Here is a 15,096-nt window from a genome sequence, read left to right as displayed (position 1 = left end):
TACATATTTTCTGCCACATTTTACTTTGAGAAATTCAATTAGGTCAATAACGCACTTGCGCCATGCGGAGGGCCTACAAGAATAAGGATGCATGCTGCACTTCCGCGCACGTGCGTGCCCGCGTGACGTACTTCGCTTGTGGTGACGATGCTTGTGACGTCGTCTAACGTAGGCACCAGCTTCGCTGCGCGTCTACTTCACAGGGTGGAATGGAGGCGGACTTCTTTATATGGACATAAGAAAATGTATGTGAACTTATGTGATTTTAACGTGTATTTTTGCTCCTTTTATTGCGGCAGGTGATAGAAAAATGTGCGGAATATAACCAACCTTTATATATAGCCTTCATTGATTACGAGAAAGCGTTTGATTCAGTGGAAAGGCATTACGGAATCAGGGTGTAGACGAGCCGTGTGTAAAAATACTGAAAGATATCTATAGCGGCTCCACAGCCACCGTAGTCCTCCATAAAGAAAGCAACAAAACCCCAATAAAGAAAGGAGTCAGGCAGGGAGATACGATCTCTCCAATGCTATTCACAGCGTGTTTACAGGAGGTATTCAGAGACCTGGATGGGGAAGAATTGGGGATGAGGGTTAATGGATAATACCTTAGTAACTTGCGATTCGCTGATGATATTGCCTTGCTTAGTAACTCAGAGGACCAGCTGCAATGCATGCTCACTGACCTGGAGAGGCAAAGCCGAAGGGTGGGTCTAAAAATTAATCTGCAGAAAACTAAAGTAATGTTTAACAATCTCGGAAGAGAACAGCAGTTTACGATAGGTAGTGAGGCACTGGAAGTGGTAAGAGAATACATCTACTTAGGACAGGTAGTGACTGCGGATCCGGATCATGAGTCGGAAATAATCAGAAGAATAAGAATGGGCTGGGGTGCGTTTGGCAGGCATTCTCAGATCTTGAACAGCAGGTTGCCATTATCCCCCAAGAGAAAAGTTTATAACAGCTGTGTCTTACCAGTACTCACGTACGGGGCAGAAACCTGGAGGCTTACGAAAAGGGTTCTACTTAAATTGAAGACGACGCAACGAGCTATGGAAAGAAGAATGATAGGTGTAACGTTAAGGGATAAGAAAAGAGCAGATTGGATGAGGGAACAAACGCGAGTTAATGATATCTTAGTTGAAATCAAGAAAAAGAAATGGGCATGGGCAGGACACGTAATGAGGAGGGAAGATAACCGATGGTCATTAAGAGTTACGGAATGGATTCCAAGGGAAGAGAAGCGTAGCAGAGGGCGGCAGAAAGTTAGGTGGGCGGCTGAGATTAAGAAGTTTGCAGGGACAACATGGCCGCAATTAGTACATGACCGGGCCAGTTGGAGAAGTATGGGAGAGGCCTTTGCCCTGCATGCAGTGGGCGTAACCAGGCTGATGATGATGATGATTACGGCAACCTTGCAGTGCGTTGGCCGATCTGCTAGTGTGTCCTTGAAGATTGTGTTGTCGTTGACGTTTCCAGCGCGTAAACAGGGGGATAGTTTGTTTCTTTGCCAACCTCTCGTTATTATTTTCGGCCGCACTCGTTCCAGTGTGGACAACTGTTTATCTGAATCACATTGCATTGAATTCTGGGGCTTTACGGGCCAGTATCACGATCTGATTATGAAGCACGCCGTAATGGAGGGCTCCGGATTAATTTTAACCACCAGGGTATCTTTACCGCGCCCCCAATGCACGGGACAAAGGCGTTTTTTGCATTTCGCCCATATGGAAATGCGCGTTCCACGGCCAGGATTCGATCCCACGACCTCGTGCTTAGCAGCGCAACAACATAGCCGCTAAGCCATCGCGGCGGGTATCTCGATCACATCATTCACATGAAAAAATAAACGTATATTAGGTGTAGGAGGTCTGTAAGGCGACGGGAAAACCAGAAGTCACCAGCGCAATCGTAACATATTATGCAGATTAGGCACTTCTATTTTTGGAACGATACTCTGCTTTCGCTGCACAGTTGGCATAAAACGACGTATACGAGGCTATTTAGATATGGAGCGCATGTTGGAAATCTTCAAGCATTCAAAATCATGCTATAGCAGGCTGTGCGCTGTCTTGACGATAGCGTTAGGCAGTGCGAGTCGTGCGATCCGAACAGCTTACTGCAAAGACATGTGCGGTGCTTGCGATGGCGCTATAAGCGGAGTGATCCGCCCGAACCGAACAGGTAAAGTTTATCGGTCGCATGCAAAAAGTCCATTCGTGTAAGAGAAATTATCCATAAAACTGCGCGTAAGTAACTACTGAAAAAAATTTTGCAGACACCATCGACGATGTTTGCCAATATAAGTGAATGGCCCGAACGAATGGGCGAGCGAATGAGTGAGCGAGCGAACGACCGCGTGACAGTTGTTTGAGGGCGTGAGGTTAAGCTTTGAAAGTCTGAAACAGATTCCGGCACATGTTTTGCCGCGAGGCGGTATATACGTTCTGAAAAATACGTTCTACCTAATGTAAAATTGGAGCACACCTCTATACGTGTTTTCATTTCGCGATATATTGGCTGGCGCCGACAATCTCTCTCGTGCGGCACGCTGCAAACGAGCGAAGTGTGGCGCGCCACTGCCTCGCTAATCGGGAGGTGGCGAGAGGCAGCGCGTGGGTGACGCGTGGGCGCGATTCACAGTAGCCGCCGCAGACAGACCTCCGCTCATGCAGCGCTTCGTTTTGACGCGCTCGCCGCGTGCCTTATCGATGGCGTCATCGGTGAACTCCCCACGGACGCCAGAAAACGGGTTCACTCAAACTTTGTATCACGTGAACGTCCGCCGGTCTCACTGAGACTCACAAACCTTTCTAAGTGAGGTTTTGGTAAGACTCACGAACTCACCGACTCAACGCTTATAGAGCCTTATGAACTCACGCACTCAGACTTCCACGAACGAACTGATACTCTCCAGCTGGTTCATACGCTAAAATGCACTCTAACTCAATGTCCTTGAGACTCACCATGGCACGGCACCGCACTCTCTTGTACGCAGACAAAGAAGCTCACGGACTCGCGTGTGCTAAGTATCATGTATATGGCTCACTCGCTCTTTTATATGTGCTATCGAACACGTACAAAGAACGACGACTCTGCAGAAGAGGATGCTTGACACGCGCCTAGTTCCACGCGCTTATGTGTTGTGAAGGTTGAATATCAGCTTGACCTCCGCATAGTTAAGAAGCGCTGCCCTGAAAGCTCAGGTGCGGCATCGGGTATCAACTTGAACGCGAGCAAAACTTCTCTCTTGAATCAGCTCCAACGTTGACGAACTCGCTAAGGATTCAGAAACAGCATGTAATTAGAAAAATCCGAGTAAGACGAAGAGGTCACAGAAAGATAAACACATGAAGTGATCAACAGTGATCGGACAATAGAATCCTCAGCGTTGAGAGGAAGCTGTAGACCTGGGCTAACCTCCGATTTCCATACTTAGATACTTGTAAAACGAATAAATAGCTTTTTTTTTCAGACAACAGCTGCGTTGACCAAAATAAATATATTGCATTTGAAGGAGAAAGTTATATTCTAGTGACTCTAGAAAGCAGAATTTCAATTCAAGTGCTAGAATATTTTGCAAAATTTCTCGAAAACTTGTAATTAAAATAAATTGACGCACGAAGCTTACAGATCCGCAACTCTGCGCAGTTCTGTAGACTGCATCTATTGGAGCATCTAATGCGGACAAATTTTATATATAAATTTGCAGATTACGTGAGATTGTTACAATGTTTACGAGGGTTTCGGAAATGTCTTAAAACAAACCAGCGGCAAATACTTCAGAGCTGTGTATCATGCACCAATACTGCACCTTTTAGACGTATTATGAAGTGCAGTTCACAGAAAGATGTGATATTGTTATTTATTGCTGTTTCCGAGTTGTAAACTTGATAGCTGAGCTTTTTTAATTTTTAAGAATTTTTCTTATAAAATTAACCGTCTAAATAAAAAATTGCTTCAGACAGTCATTGAATTTGGATCTTTTTCTTTAAATTTATTTATTACCTACATGAGACCAATCTCAACCTCAACAAATGCGGTGCAGTGTGTGCCGAACGGAACGATTTCTACGTTATATCTTTAGACAGGACCCCCCGAGATAAGTTCTCGTTCCGACGTAGGACTCGTATTTGTCATGGCAAGCCTGGAACAAAACATTCACTACAGGTTGAGGTGGTTTGCCTTGTGCTGACACTGTTGATCACGTAGAACAAGTTTCCTCGAAATGTTTGCTATAGCCAGGCTTGTTGGCATCCTGACTTAACATGGCAAACGGGACTAAGACTAGAGAGATGGATGGCAGTGACACTGTTTCTTATAACGTTTCTTTTATAACTTTGTCATCTATAAGTCCATGTTTGTGAAATTAAAAAGGTTATGAAACATCGCGATATGGTTATCACGCATTTTAACGCTCTCGTGAAACAGGATTATACATTTGAAGATGAAATGAGTGAGAGAGCCGGCACCCGAGCGCCCCATTCTTAAAGGGCCCCTCACCAGGCCCCATAGTAAATTTTGGTTATACGCTGGAAGTTATTACATGTCCTCTAGGGAGCGTTCTGCGGCAACAATTTTTCAAATCGGCTCATTAATAGCCGAGACAAAAATATTTCAGTGCCGCGAACCCATGGTTCCAGCAGGCGGGCTCCACAGCCAAGCAAGACGCTCTCTCCACTCGCCACGTCTAGCCTACGCAAGCGAAATTCCTTCTCTGCGTTCTCCCAAAGGACCGCGTGATGCATACGTCACAGGCCTCGCCTTCATTTTTTTTCTCCTCGCTTTTTTTTTAGGGCGCTACGCACTTCCGCCGACGGCGTCGTGCGCGAGCTGTTGTCTCGTTCGCGCCGCGCACGATTTTGCGCGCTGTGTACAAGGACACATGACTAGCGGTATAATTCAGTGCTACACGAATACTGCGGCAAAACAAGCGGATCGCAGAGCATGATCACGTGCTGGAACACGATAGAAAATGGCGTAGTTTCTGTACCTGCGCACGCGACCGCACGACCGTGGGAACAAGCAGGCGAAGCTGAAGTACATCTCTCTTGCTTCGGTGCGAAGTAAAACAAAAAACACGCAGACATTCCGTTTGTGTGTTTTATTATTTCTCTAAACTTCAATTCGTCAATTCAAGCAACAGATTGCATAGATGACAGATGTTGTCTTGAATAATTCTTGAAGTCACGTGTCACCACGAGCGACGTCACACTGCGGACACGACTACGTAGGCGCAGGGGCACGACTGCGTCACCGTCCGGCTTTGAGCGCGGCGGCCGCGAGGAGAAAGACAAACGGCGCTCGGTTTGAAATTTCAGACCTTTCCGCGGCGTGTAGCAATGTAATACTTGGGTAACGCAATCGTTAGCGCGCATTGTATGACCTGTGCTTGTCAGCTCAATATGGCCAGATCTTGTGAGGCGCCCTTTATTCTTAAATGCGTGTAACAGAGCAGCTTCAGGTCCACGGTATCGCAAAAGTGAGTTGGAGCCTGCCTCAGGTGTACCTTGTGGCAATAAGATGCGTTTGGCAGCGATGTGTCGGTCACCAACAAAGAAAAAAGAGAGGAAGGTTTTGTCGCGGTAAAGCAGAGCGGTTGACGATAAATAAAAGTTTTCTAGCCTAACACTCTTCTAAGAAGAAGAGCGAAGGAGCGGAGAAGAGTGTTATGGGGAGTGTTGATAAGGACAGGCAGTGTGGGATGTGAGTATTTACAAATTCGTTTCCGACGAGCATGCTCACATGTAGCCGCAAATCTGAACCCGCCTTGCTTAAAATTTCAGGAGCTGACGAATAATTCGTTTCACTCATAATGAAGTCTAGCCGAGAGCCCAGTCAGCACCACCTAGATAGCACAAGGCCTGTATACTCCGATCCATGACGTCACGCTACCTGGCCCGAAATTTCCATTGACAAGACTAGCGTGATGAAAGCGGCGACGTCAAAATCACTGTTGACAACTCGGGAGCATCCCCATTAGATTATACGGCAGTCCGGCCACGTAACATGACGTGATAGGTCGGAGTTAGATGGCTTTGTGCTATCCAGGTGGTGTTGGCCCAGTAAGGGCCCTATGACGTCATTCACCTTTTGATTCCTGCCTGCCTGCATCGAGCCTTTTTTGTTTACCGCGAAATCGTCTGCAGATAAAATTTTGCTCTGCCGAATTACAAAGCACGCGTGTCAAATCCAAGGGTTGAGGTGCAACAAAGGATTGGACACTAGAAAAGCAGGTAGGCATGTGGCATAAATAAGCGAAAGGCGACATAATACAAAAAAAAGTATATTTTTTCGCCATCTTCACGTAGTCATGTAATTCCTTGCACTACAATGTACGATAAAAAGGGAACACAGGAGCTCGATTTTGATTGGTTACAGCCACATAAAGCCGACAGACAATGAGGCCAATGAGAAAAGAGAAAAGAGCTGTGGTTTTTAATTGAAACAGAATCCGCAAGAAAAAGTGAAATTAAAGACGACGCAAAGACAAACTTACCACCAGTAGGAATCACACATAATATATCACACGAAGTTAAATGTTCGGCCCCTGGTCTATGTCATCATGCGCCTAGTCCCTTGGCGCTGGTGACACTTTATTATAAAGTAGGCTTCTTCGTTTTCGGGTTTTATATATACATATATATATATTCGAAGTGTACGAGTTGGGCCTTATCTTTTAAAAGGAAAACCGGGGACAATTCAATGTTTTTACAGTCTGGCTGCCCAATGTTCGCGAATTTGCTGGCAGCTTTCCCAGACGACTTTTTTAGACATAAACGTATCATTCATTCACAGGAACATGTAATGACAGATAGAGCAGCACGCAAATCATGTGACAAACCAATTTATACAAATTCTAGTTGGACGGCATGATTTACACTTAAAAGCTACCATAAACAGAAATAACAAATAGAGACGCGTTGGCGATCCCTTCTTTACGTTCTTCTCTGTAATTTATTTACCAGAGCAACAAAGTAGAGTTGTGCATACGGGCATGCTTCGCAAGAGGTGAGCTGCTTTTTGTTGTTTTACAGGCCTCTGTCGGGGGACGCATATTATCACGTGCACATTGAGCATCTCTTTGTGCATCCTTGACCTGTCGGGCCTTTCGTCCTTGTCTGCTGCTATCCTGTTTTTCTGCGTCGCGCCGCCATACGCTCTGCAACAATCGAATGCCAATTAGATGAATCTGCACCCTCATGTGAACCTAAGATACGGTTGAGTAAACGTACTCCTAACGACACAGCTACTGCTCGCCACACCGAGCAACGTCAGGGCTGGGTTCGATTCCTAGCGCATTACCACCGTTTACGTGTATGCGAAGTGCGGGAAATGCCACGCGATGGGCCATTGTCACATTCATGTATACGAGGCTACTAAATGAGTCACGAGCTTTCGTTCACTCAAGGCCATCAGGGCGTAAACATATACGTGTATGCCAGTTTTCGCTTGAGTGTTCAGCGAAAAGGAAGCATTTATCATATTCATATACGAATATATTACTCGTATATCTGGGCCACTTGCTCACACAAGCTGGACCGTGTTAATTAGTTTTGTAACAGCTGCGTTTATTATTATTCTTTACCCAAGGCCGAAGTTCGGGGAAAGATTGCGTTCAGCCCGATTTTGATAAAGTATTGTTCGGGATGCAAAAATGGGTAATTATCGGGGTTTTACAACGAAATCGTAGGACCCGATTTCTGCGTTACAACGTTGTTCTTGGGTTTGATCATATGCAGAACCAGCCTCGAAATGTGCACATGATTTCTTGAGCTGGGGCGGGCGCGTGGAGCTAAGCATCTACGGCGGGGCGGGTCTTACACTGCCGGTCGCCCGGACTCTCCCTTTCTCCACGAGGGGTACGGTTCAAGACCGCGCCAGCCAGCGGGCGTCCGTCGCCCTCGCGTAACGACCGAAACGTGTGCCCCCGCGTTCGCGATTACTGCAGCGCCGCGCGCACCACGACAAAGTGAACCCGGGAAGCCTCATAGTTCGCAAGACGCAACAAAGGCTTTGAGCAACGCCACCAACCTCCGCGTTCAGAGCCAACCTCTTTGGGGCCGGTTTCCAGGATCGGAGCGTATTGCGAGCGCGAAGCCGCCGAGCGCGACTCTGTTTACGGCTGCGGATGACTTGGAGGTCGGCACGCGCCGACGCCGCCGGAAAGGCTGTTGACTGTGGTCGTGCCCACCCGCGCGCTGCCTCCTCACCCATTTCTTTGGCCTGGTGCCGCCGACAGTCACAGCGGCGAGAAAGGGGAGTGATGTTGCAGGCACCTTGGCGAGCGTCCGGTCTGCCGCGCTATACCATAGCCGCGCCGCGTCCCTTGTCCTGGAAAGACGAACCGGAAGAAGCGCGGACGCTTTTGAGGCTGACTAGGGGGCGCTGCGCTTTCCGTCAAGGGATACGCGCCGCTGCTGCATGCCATCACGTGAGTACACCGGCAACGGTTCCATCCCCAACATATCGCTGTTGTCGCACGATCCGCGAAGCATGACGAATCGTACGGCGGTCAGTGATGCTCTCGATCTGAACCGCGTGTCCGTCGTGTCGTTCTCATGTGTAAGGCTGCAGCGTGCCTGCGGCGTAGTCAATTAATGATCAAACGACTTCGCCGCGTTTTACAGATATGCGTCGTTAAAGGTATTTCTGGGTCCGGCCAAAGTGAGGTTGTTACAAGGTAGGCGGAGGCCGTGCTCCTTCTATTGTTCTAGCGTACCGTTGATCGGAGCGCTAATCAAGCAACTACGTTGCAATCTGCCATAAAGTCCATTCAGCCATTCCTGGAGTACGGTGGAAAGAAAGAAAGAAAAATCGTGACAAATGTGAGGCCGCGGAGCTAGGCTTGCCCGGTCCGCCATTAAAGGCAACATCGTGATGTCGCATATCACAAATACCAGCAGTGTTGACATTTTCTCCGGAGTAACAACTTCACTAAAAACCTACAACATATCGACTTATGCGTTCAGCGCCTTTATCGTTGCCAATTATTATGCAGTACATTAACGTAAAGGCCCAGTATTTCTGTGTTGCCGTAACATGCTGCAAGGTCGTCGGAACGTAGCCGACCGTGGGCAGCCGTTCATTGACCGGAAGGGCAACATGGCGGCAACGTCGATTTGTATTTACTTCTTCCCAAGAGTTGCGTACAATGCAGTTATATGCAGCTTGTTCCTACAGGGCCCTGTAGGCACAGCGCAAACATATAGCGCTGCATGAAACGTGTTTTATCCTTCAATAACAAGATTGCCGTTGCAAGTAACAAGTTTTCGTCGCAATAGGTGTAGCCCGGGCCCCTCAGTGGCGTCACGACGCCTTGCTTGACCACCGCGCAAAAAGAGCAGCTGCCGCCCATTGCGGTGCGAGGGCTAGAAAACGGAGGAAATGGCGCCAGCTCTCTGAAACCCGCCCTCGCTGCAGCCTTTCACCATATGATACGCGAGATTTCTCCTCCGACTCCTTTTGCTGTTGGTGTTGTTCTGTTTCTTACCTCCTTACGGTGCAGCCCATTTGCTCCGCAAATTTCACGCCCTTGTCCTGGGAGGAGAAAGCGTGTTTCTAGCATTCGTCAGTGTCATTTGCCTTTGCCGGTGTCGTTACCGCAGTGCGCGCCACATCGAGCAACTGGCGCGCAATTCTGCCGCGCTTTTTAAGTCTTGCCTCTGAGACGCGGCAATGTATATCTACAAATTAATGGGCGCTTCATGCGGCGTTCAGTCGACGTCCCCGTCCGCTGTACTTCCTCCCGATCTCATATCGCCGCCTGTAACGCGGAAGCGATTGACACGAATGAAACAGGACGGAAGGAGCATCCGGCCAGAGAGAGCATCATGTCTGCAGCGCGCTTTCGAGACAGCGGACGGGGGAACTATACCGGGTGGACGCTATAAGGCCTTTCGACGTATACGTTCTCTCTGCATACACATAAAGGAAGTTGCCGGTGACACATCCGCTGATATCACGCATCGACTCACGAACAGGTCACTATATCGCAGAAAAATAAAGTACGAAAAAAAGCACGTATATATATATATATATATATATATATATATATATATATATATATATATATATATATATATATAAAAGAAGCCAACAGTCCTTCGCGTCATTGTCTGTTGACTTCTTATGTTCTGACTAATAAATATAGGAATGGGGCCCCTTGGTTTCTTTTCTCCTCGTTCACACACGCACACAAACACGAAATATATATATATATATATATATATATATATATATATATATATATATATATATATATATATTCGTCTGTGTGTGTGTGTGTGTGTGTGTGTGTGTGTGTGTGTGTGTGAACGAGGTGAAAGGGAACCAAGGGGCCCGATTCTTATATTTATTAGTCAGAACATAAGAAGTTAACAAACAATGACGCGAAGGACTGTTGACTTCTTATATATATATATATATATATATATATATATATATATATATATATATATATATATATATATATATATATATATATATATAGAGAGAGAGAGAGAGAGAGAGAGAGAATTTTTATTTCGAATAATCCCACTGGATATTGGAATTTCCCACACCTTCAGTGCGTCATGTTTCTGATAGGGCATGGCCACGAACATAATAGGAATCCAACACTGTTATTCGATTCGGGGATTGGATATTCGAAGTCTTTGAATATTCGTTAACACCGAGTAATACGACATAATTGCGGTTCTTGAAGGGGCTTTTGGCACAGAAATCAATTCAAGCGGTGACTGTATAACAGACACCCTAAATATCCGCTCTTAAGCCTCAGCCAACAATACTGGATCAATGCGTACTCTGTTCCAAATGAGTCTGAGCAGAAGAGGTTATCGATCGATGCTCATACTCACTGCATACTGAATGAGCCTATGAAATGGCTACGGCGTGCTGCATATAACCTGCAGTATTACAATGCTCTTACCTTGTTAAACCTTTTGCGAGTCATGTGTATGGTACCTTTGATGACAGTATCGTATAGACGCGCAAGACATCATATGTCCCTAGTTTCTCATATTCAAGCCGCCAGATTGGCCACACTTCAGGCCTGCATGACATGTAATAAATATAGCATCACCATTGTTTACTATACAGCTCCCACCATGAACTTTCTTTGCGCATTCTTTTAAGTGAAGTAGTACTTGGTATTTGTCTCCATGCCAGAAACCTTCATTCTTGCGAATATTTGTACACCGTTCGGAAATTTTACTATACGAATAGCCCTCATTTCATTCTATGAAATTTCATTGTTATCTGTTATTTTCTTGATATTTTCGTCTCATACAATCTCACCTTTGATGCCACCCGTGTTGAATCGAACCACGTCGACTTGAAATAGGGATATTCGAATAGCGAATTTTTTTAAGAGAATCGAATAAGAATGTTTAAGAAAAAATATCCGCCAGTCCACTCCTGTGAAGGTGATTGGTCAGCGAAGCTGTAGATATGTCGTGCCTAATGTAGGGCAACTTGTCAAACACTGATCACATGATGTGTGCCCATTACGCACATTGCTCTTCAAAGTTATATATGGCACAAGCATACGTTTAAGTGCACTTTACAAAACCTTTACTTCATTTATTACCTTGAAATTACTGCTACATATAACTATGATGCGCATAGATCTCTCCCGTTCTTATTTGAGAATGTTTTTGCCAAAGTTAAATCAATGCATGGCCTGTGTACGGTAGTTGGTTGAATTGGATCGTTAAAGTAACCAATGCCAAACTCTACCACTAAGTGAGGGAACCACTGCTTTGTTTCCGGTTTTTGGATGTCTACGTTAAAGTATCCGACAACGACCAACGGTGAGGGATTGACGGCAACGTACGTAGATCAACGCGGAAGTGTGTGCGCCTCGTCATCAATGATGTGGTTTGACGGGTGTTTCTATTTGTGTGTTTCATATTGAAACGAAAGCTGTGCTAGACGTTCGCTTCACGCCTCTGCCTTACGGGCCATTGCTCCTGGCCCCGCACTGCTGCCGAGATCGGCCCGCTGAGTTTTTTGTCGATGTGACGGACGCGAGAAAATCCCAGGATCCTTGCCGTACACACATTCGCTGTAAAAAACGGCCTTCATATATCGAATATAACACCGAATACTTCCGATTTGTAAACAAATTGGTACGCTGCGTGAAATCCGTGGGGAAAAAGAAGGCGGCTTATTTTAAAAGTTTGTTAGGACAGCTAATGCCCTTGACAACTGGATGTAAAGTCAACTAATAAGATGATAATTTGAACTGTAAACAGAGACAGCTGAACAGAGGCGGGGAGGGGGGGGTTGAACAGCCCACTCAATTTGCATTCGAAATTTAGAATGTTCGTACACCTCTTCATTGAACCTGCCGTACAAAACCTCTCAGGCGTTCTTCATGGGCGCGGAAGTGCGCGAATTCGTGCTTTCAGTGAAACATAGAGGTCGCGTCAGGTGATGCATCTGCAAAAATACTAGCGCAATATTCATGAAGTGCCTGCTGGGATTTATCGCTCACGGCCAACGCCGCCGACGCCGACACCGACGCCGACGACACCGGCTTTTCTGCGACACGAGCTCCTTAACGCTGTCGCGTTAAAACAGATTCAGTCCTTAACTCAAGACGTATGGTGCCACCTTTAGTTACGTCTTTGCTTCTTTCGTAAGCACGTTAAGTTGCGCATAGCTCATCGCGTTTCCCCAGCCGTTTTGAGCACTGAAGGAAAAAAAACGTATTGCCATCGTATTCCCTAATGCGGAGGATACTACTCAGTATCGTTTCGCGTTACAGTCGCAAAGACGCCATTGCCGATCGACGGGAAATCTATTTACAAATACGGCAGGGTGCGAAACGTTTAAATTTTTAGTTTTTCCATGCAGAAAATAAAATTCGAACATTATAGTATAGGCGACTTACCTGGCGCCTGACTCGATCCAGACCTGAAAACTAATTATGATATGCAGAAACAAGAACATAGAAATATAAAAATGTGAAGGAACTATACATCAGCAATAGCATTTAAAAATTGAAAAATGGGTAACAAGCGAATTTCGGCAGGTAACAAATTCCACTGTTCAATCATGCGGGGAAAGAAACTGTATTTGAAAGTGTTAGTGCGTGGATGGAGTGGTCTGATATTAGAGGCATGATAGGCTCTAGTTGAAGTCGGGCAAGCAGGCATCAAAATGGAGGGATCTGATAGGTGACAAAGAGAGTTCTTATAAGAAGAGAAAATCTTCAGAGATTCTATGTGCCGCCGTCTAGAAAGAAACTGGAGGTTTAATTCCGCAAGAGCAGCAGCTGACGGTGAAAAGTCTCGGTCGAAGCGATGGTAAACAAAACGAACAGCCTTCCTCTGGACCGACTCAATACAATTAATTTCGCATTGTTTATATCGGTTCTATACGGAGGAAGCATATTCTAAAATTGGGCGAATGAGTATTTTGTATGCTACTAATTTAGTGTCCCTCGGAGCAGCAGACAACGTCCGGCGGATGTAACGAAGTTTTTTTAACGCTTTACTACAAATGTAATCTATATGTTTAGACCAAGACAAGGTGGATCTAAAGATGACGCCTAAATATTTGTATTGAAAAACTCGTGCTAGTGGTACATCGTTGCATATATAATCATAACTTACGGGCATGTGTCTGTTAGTAAAAGACATTATAACAGTTTTATCAAAATGTATGCTCATTTTCCAAGTAGCACACCAGTCACAAAATGAAACAAAGACATCTTTAAGGCGCTGATGATCAGCGAGTGAGTCAACTGGGCTGTACATAACACAGTCATCTGCATAGAGGCGTATCTTTGAAGTAACATGGTCTGGAAGGTCGTTAATAAAGAATAAAAATAGTAGAGGGCCAAATACGGATCCCTGTGGGACTCCTGAGGTGAAGTCGACTACAGACGAATCCGCAGAATCATAGCATACGAATTGGGAACGCAAAGAAAGGAAACTGGTAATCCAAGACACTAAATGGGGGTTATTTAGAATATTATGGAGTTTCAAAAGCAATTTAGAGTGTAGTGCTGTGTCGAAAGCTTTGCTAAAGTCAATGAAAATGATGTCAATCTGATTACCTAAGTCGATATAATGGGAAAAGTCATGAGTGAACTCCGTAAGTTGGGTTACAGTACTAAAACCGCGCCTGAAGCCGTGCTAAAAGCTGTTCAATAGGTTATTATTTTCAAGGAACAGTATTATATGCTTATAGATTATATGTTCTAGTATTTTACATGAGGTTGCAGTTAAAGAAATAGGCCTATAGTTAGATAAAAGCTGTCTGTCATCAGATTTATATAAAGGTAGTACTTTATCTCTTTTCCAGGAAGAAGGCACAACACCACTATTAAGGGACTTCTGACATATAATGAACAGATATTTAGATGTCCACAGCGAGAATCGTACTAAAAAGGAATTCGGAATTCCATCAGGGCCGGCTGGTTTTTTAGTATCTAAATTTAGCATGAGATTCAGAACACCTTGTAGGCTAATGTTGATATCGTCAATTGCATATGAATCGTTAGTTGTAAATGTAGAACGACTGGAATCATCCTAGGCGAATACTGACTAAAACATGTATTAAACGCTTCTAAAATCTCTAATGGATCGTTAACAACACTGTTGTTCATTTTAAAAGATGTGGAAGAAGAGCCAGGAGATATGAAAGACCAGAATTTACGGGGGTTAGACTTGATCAGTTTCGGCAACTGAACATTACAGAAGAAATTTCAGGACACCAACTTCAAGTTTGACGAAAGTAAGGCGAATGATGAATTTAGTGTGTGAAAACACTTTCACGTTACCGGCTTAACTGGAAAAGCTGAAAATAATGAACCTTCTTGAAACTTTTTTTTGTATTTTCATGTGTCATAAGGGATTTGTAGTTCGTTTGTCCAATGTATTCGACGGGCTAGAATAGGCATCTTGTTTATATTTGTCGAAAGTACGGGAAACATTATGGGTAATGTGCAAAACAGTTTTTAAGTATGTGGGTCATTTGCTCCCTTTGAAATAAATTACGTGTGCAAATGCTTCGGAGCGCTATCAGTGTGTTTTAAAAGTGAAACAGACTTGAGTACGCTTTACTGGCGTAACTACTAATG

General features: G+C 45.0%; 2 protein-coding genes across 3 annotated transcripts in view; one reads left to right on the top strand and one right to left on the bottom strand.

The window, feature by feature from the left end:
- Positions 1-8,301, bottom strand: part of LOC142578198 (flavin-containing monooxygenase 5-like) — a 62,685-nt gene extending 54,384 nt beyond the window's left edge. Inside the window, exon 1 of the mRNA XM_075687600.1 lies at positions 8,216-8,301. Within this exon, the coding sequence (XP_075543715.1) occupies positions 8,216-8,219 (4 nt within the window). The 5' untranslated portion in view covers positions 8,220-8,301. The remainder of the gene's footprint in view (positions 1-8,215) is intronic.
- Positions 8,302-8,322: 21 nt separating this feature from the next.
- The window catches only part of LOC142579118 (venom peptide isomerase heavy chain-like), a 31,372-nt gene continuing 24,598 nt past the window's right edge, over positions 8,323-15,096 (top strand). For both annotated transcript variants that reach the window (XM_075689002.1, XM_075689003.1), the window contains exon 1: positions 8,323-8,436. The gene's annotated coding sequence lies outside the window, so the exon portion shown is untranslated. The remainder of the gene's footprint in view (positions 8,437-15,096) is intronic.

Source organism: Dermacentor variabilis, chromosome 4 (genome assembly GCF_050947875.1).
Source record: "Dermacentor variabilis isolate Ectoservices chromosome 4, ASM5094787v1, whole genome shotgun sequence".
NCBI lineage: Eukaryota > Metazoa > Arthropoda > Arachnida > Ixodida > Ixodidae > Dermacentor > Dermacentor variabilis.
Note: the sequence above shows the minus strand (reverse complement) of the source record. Positions and strands in the feature narration are given on the sequence as shown.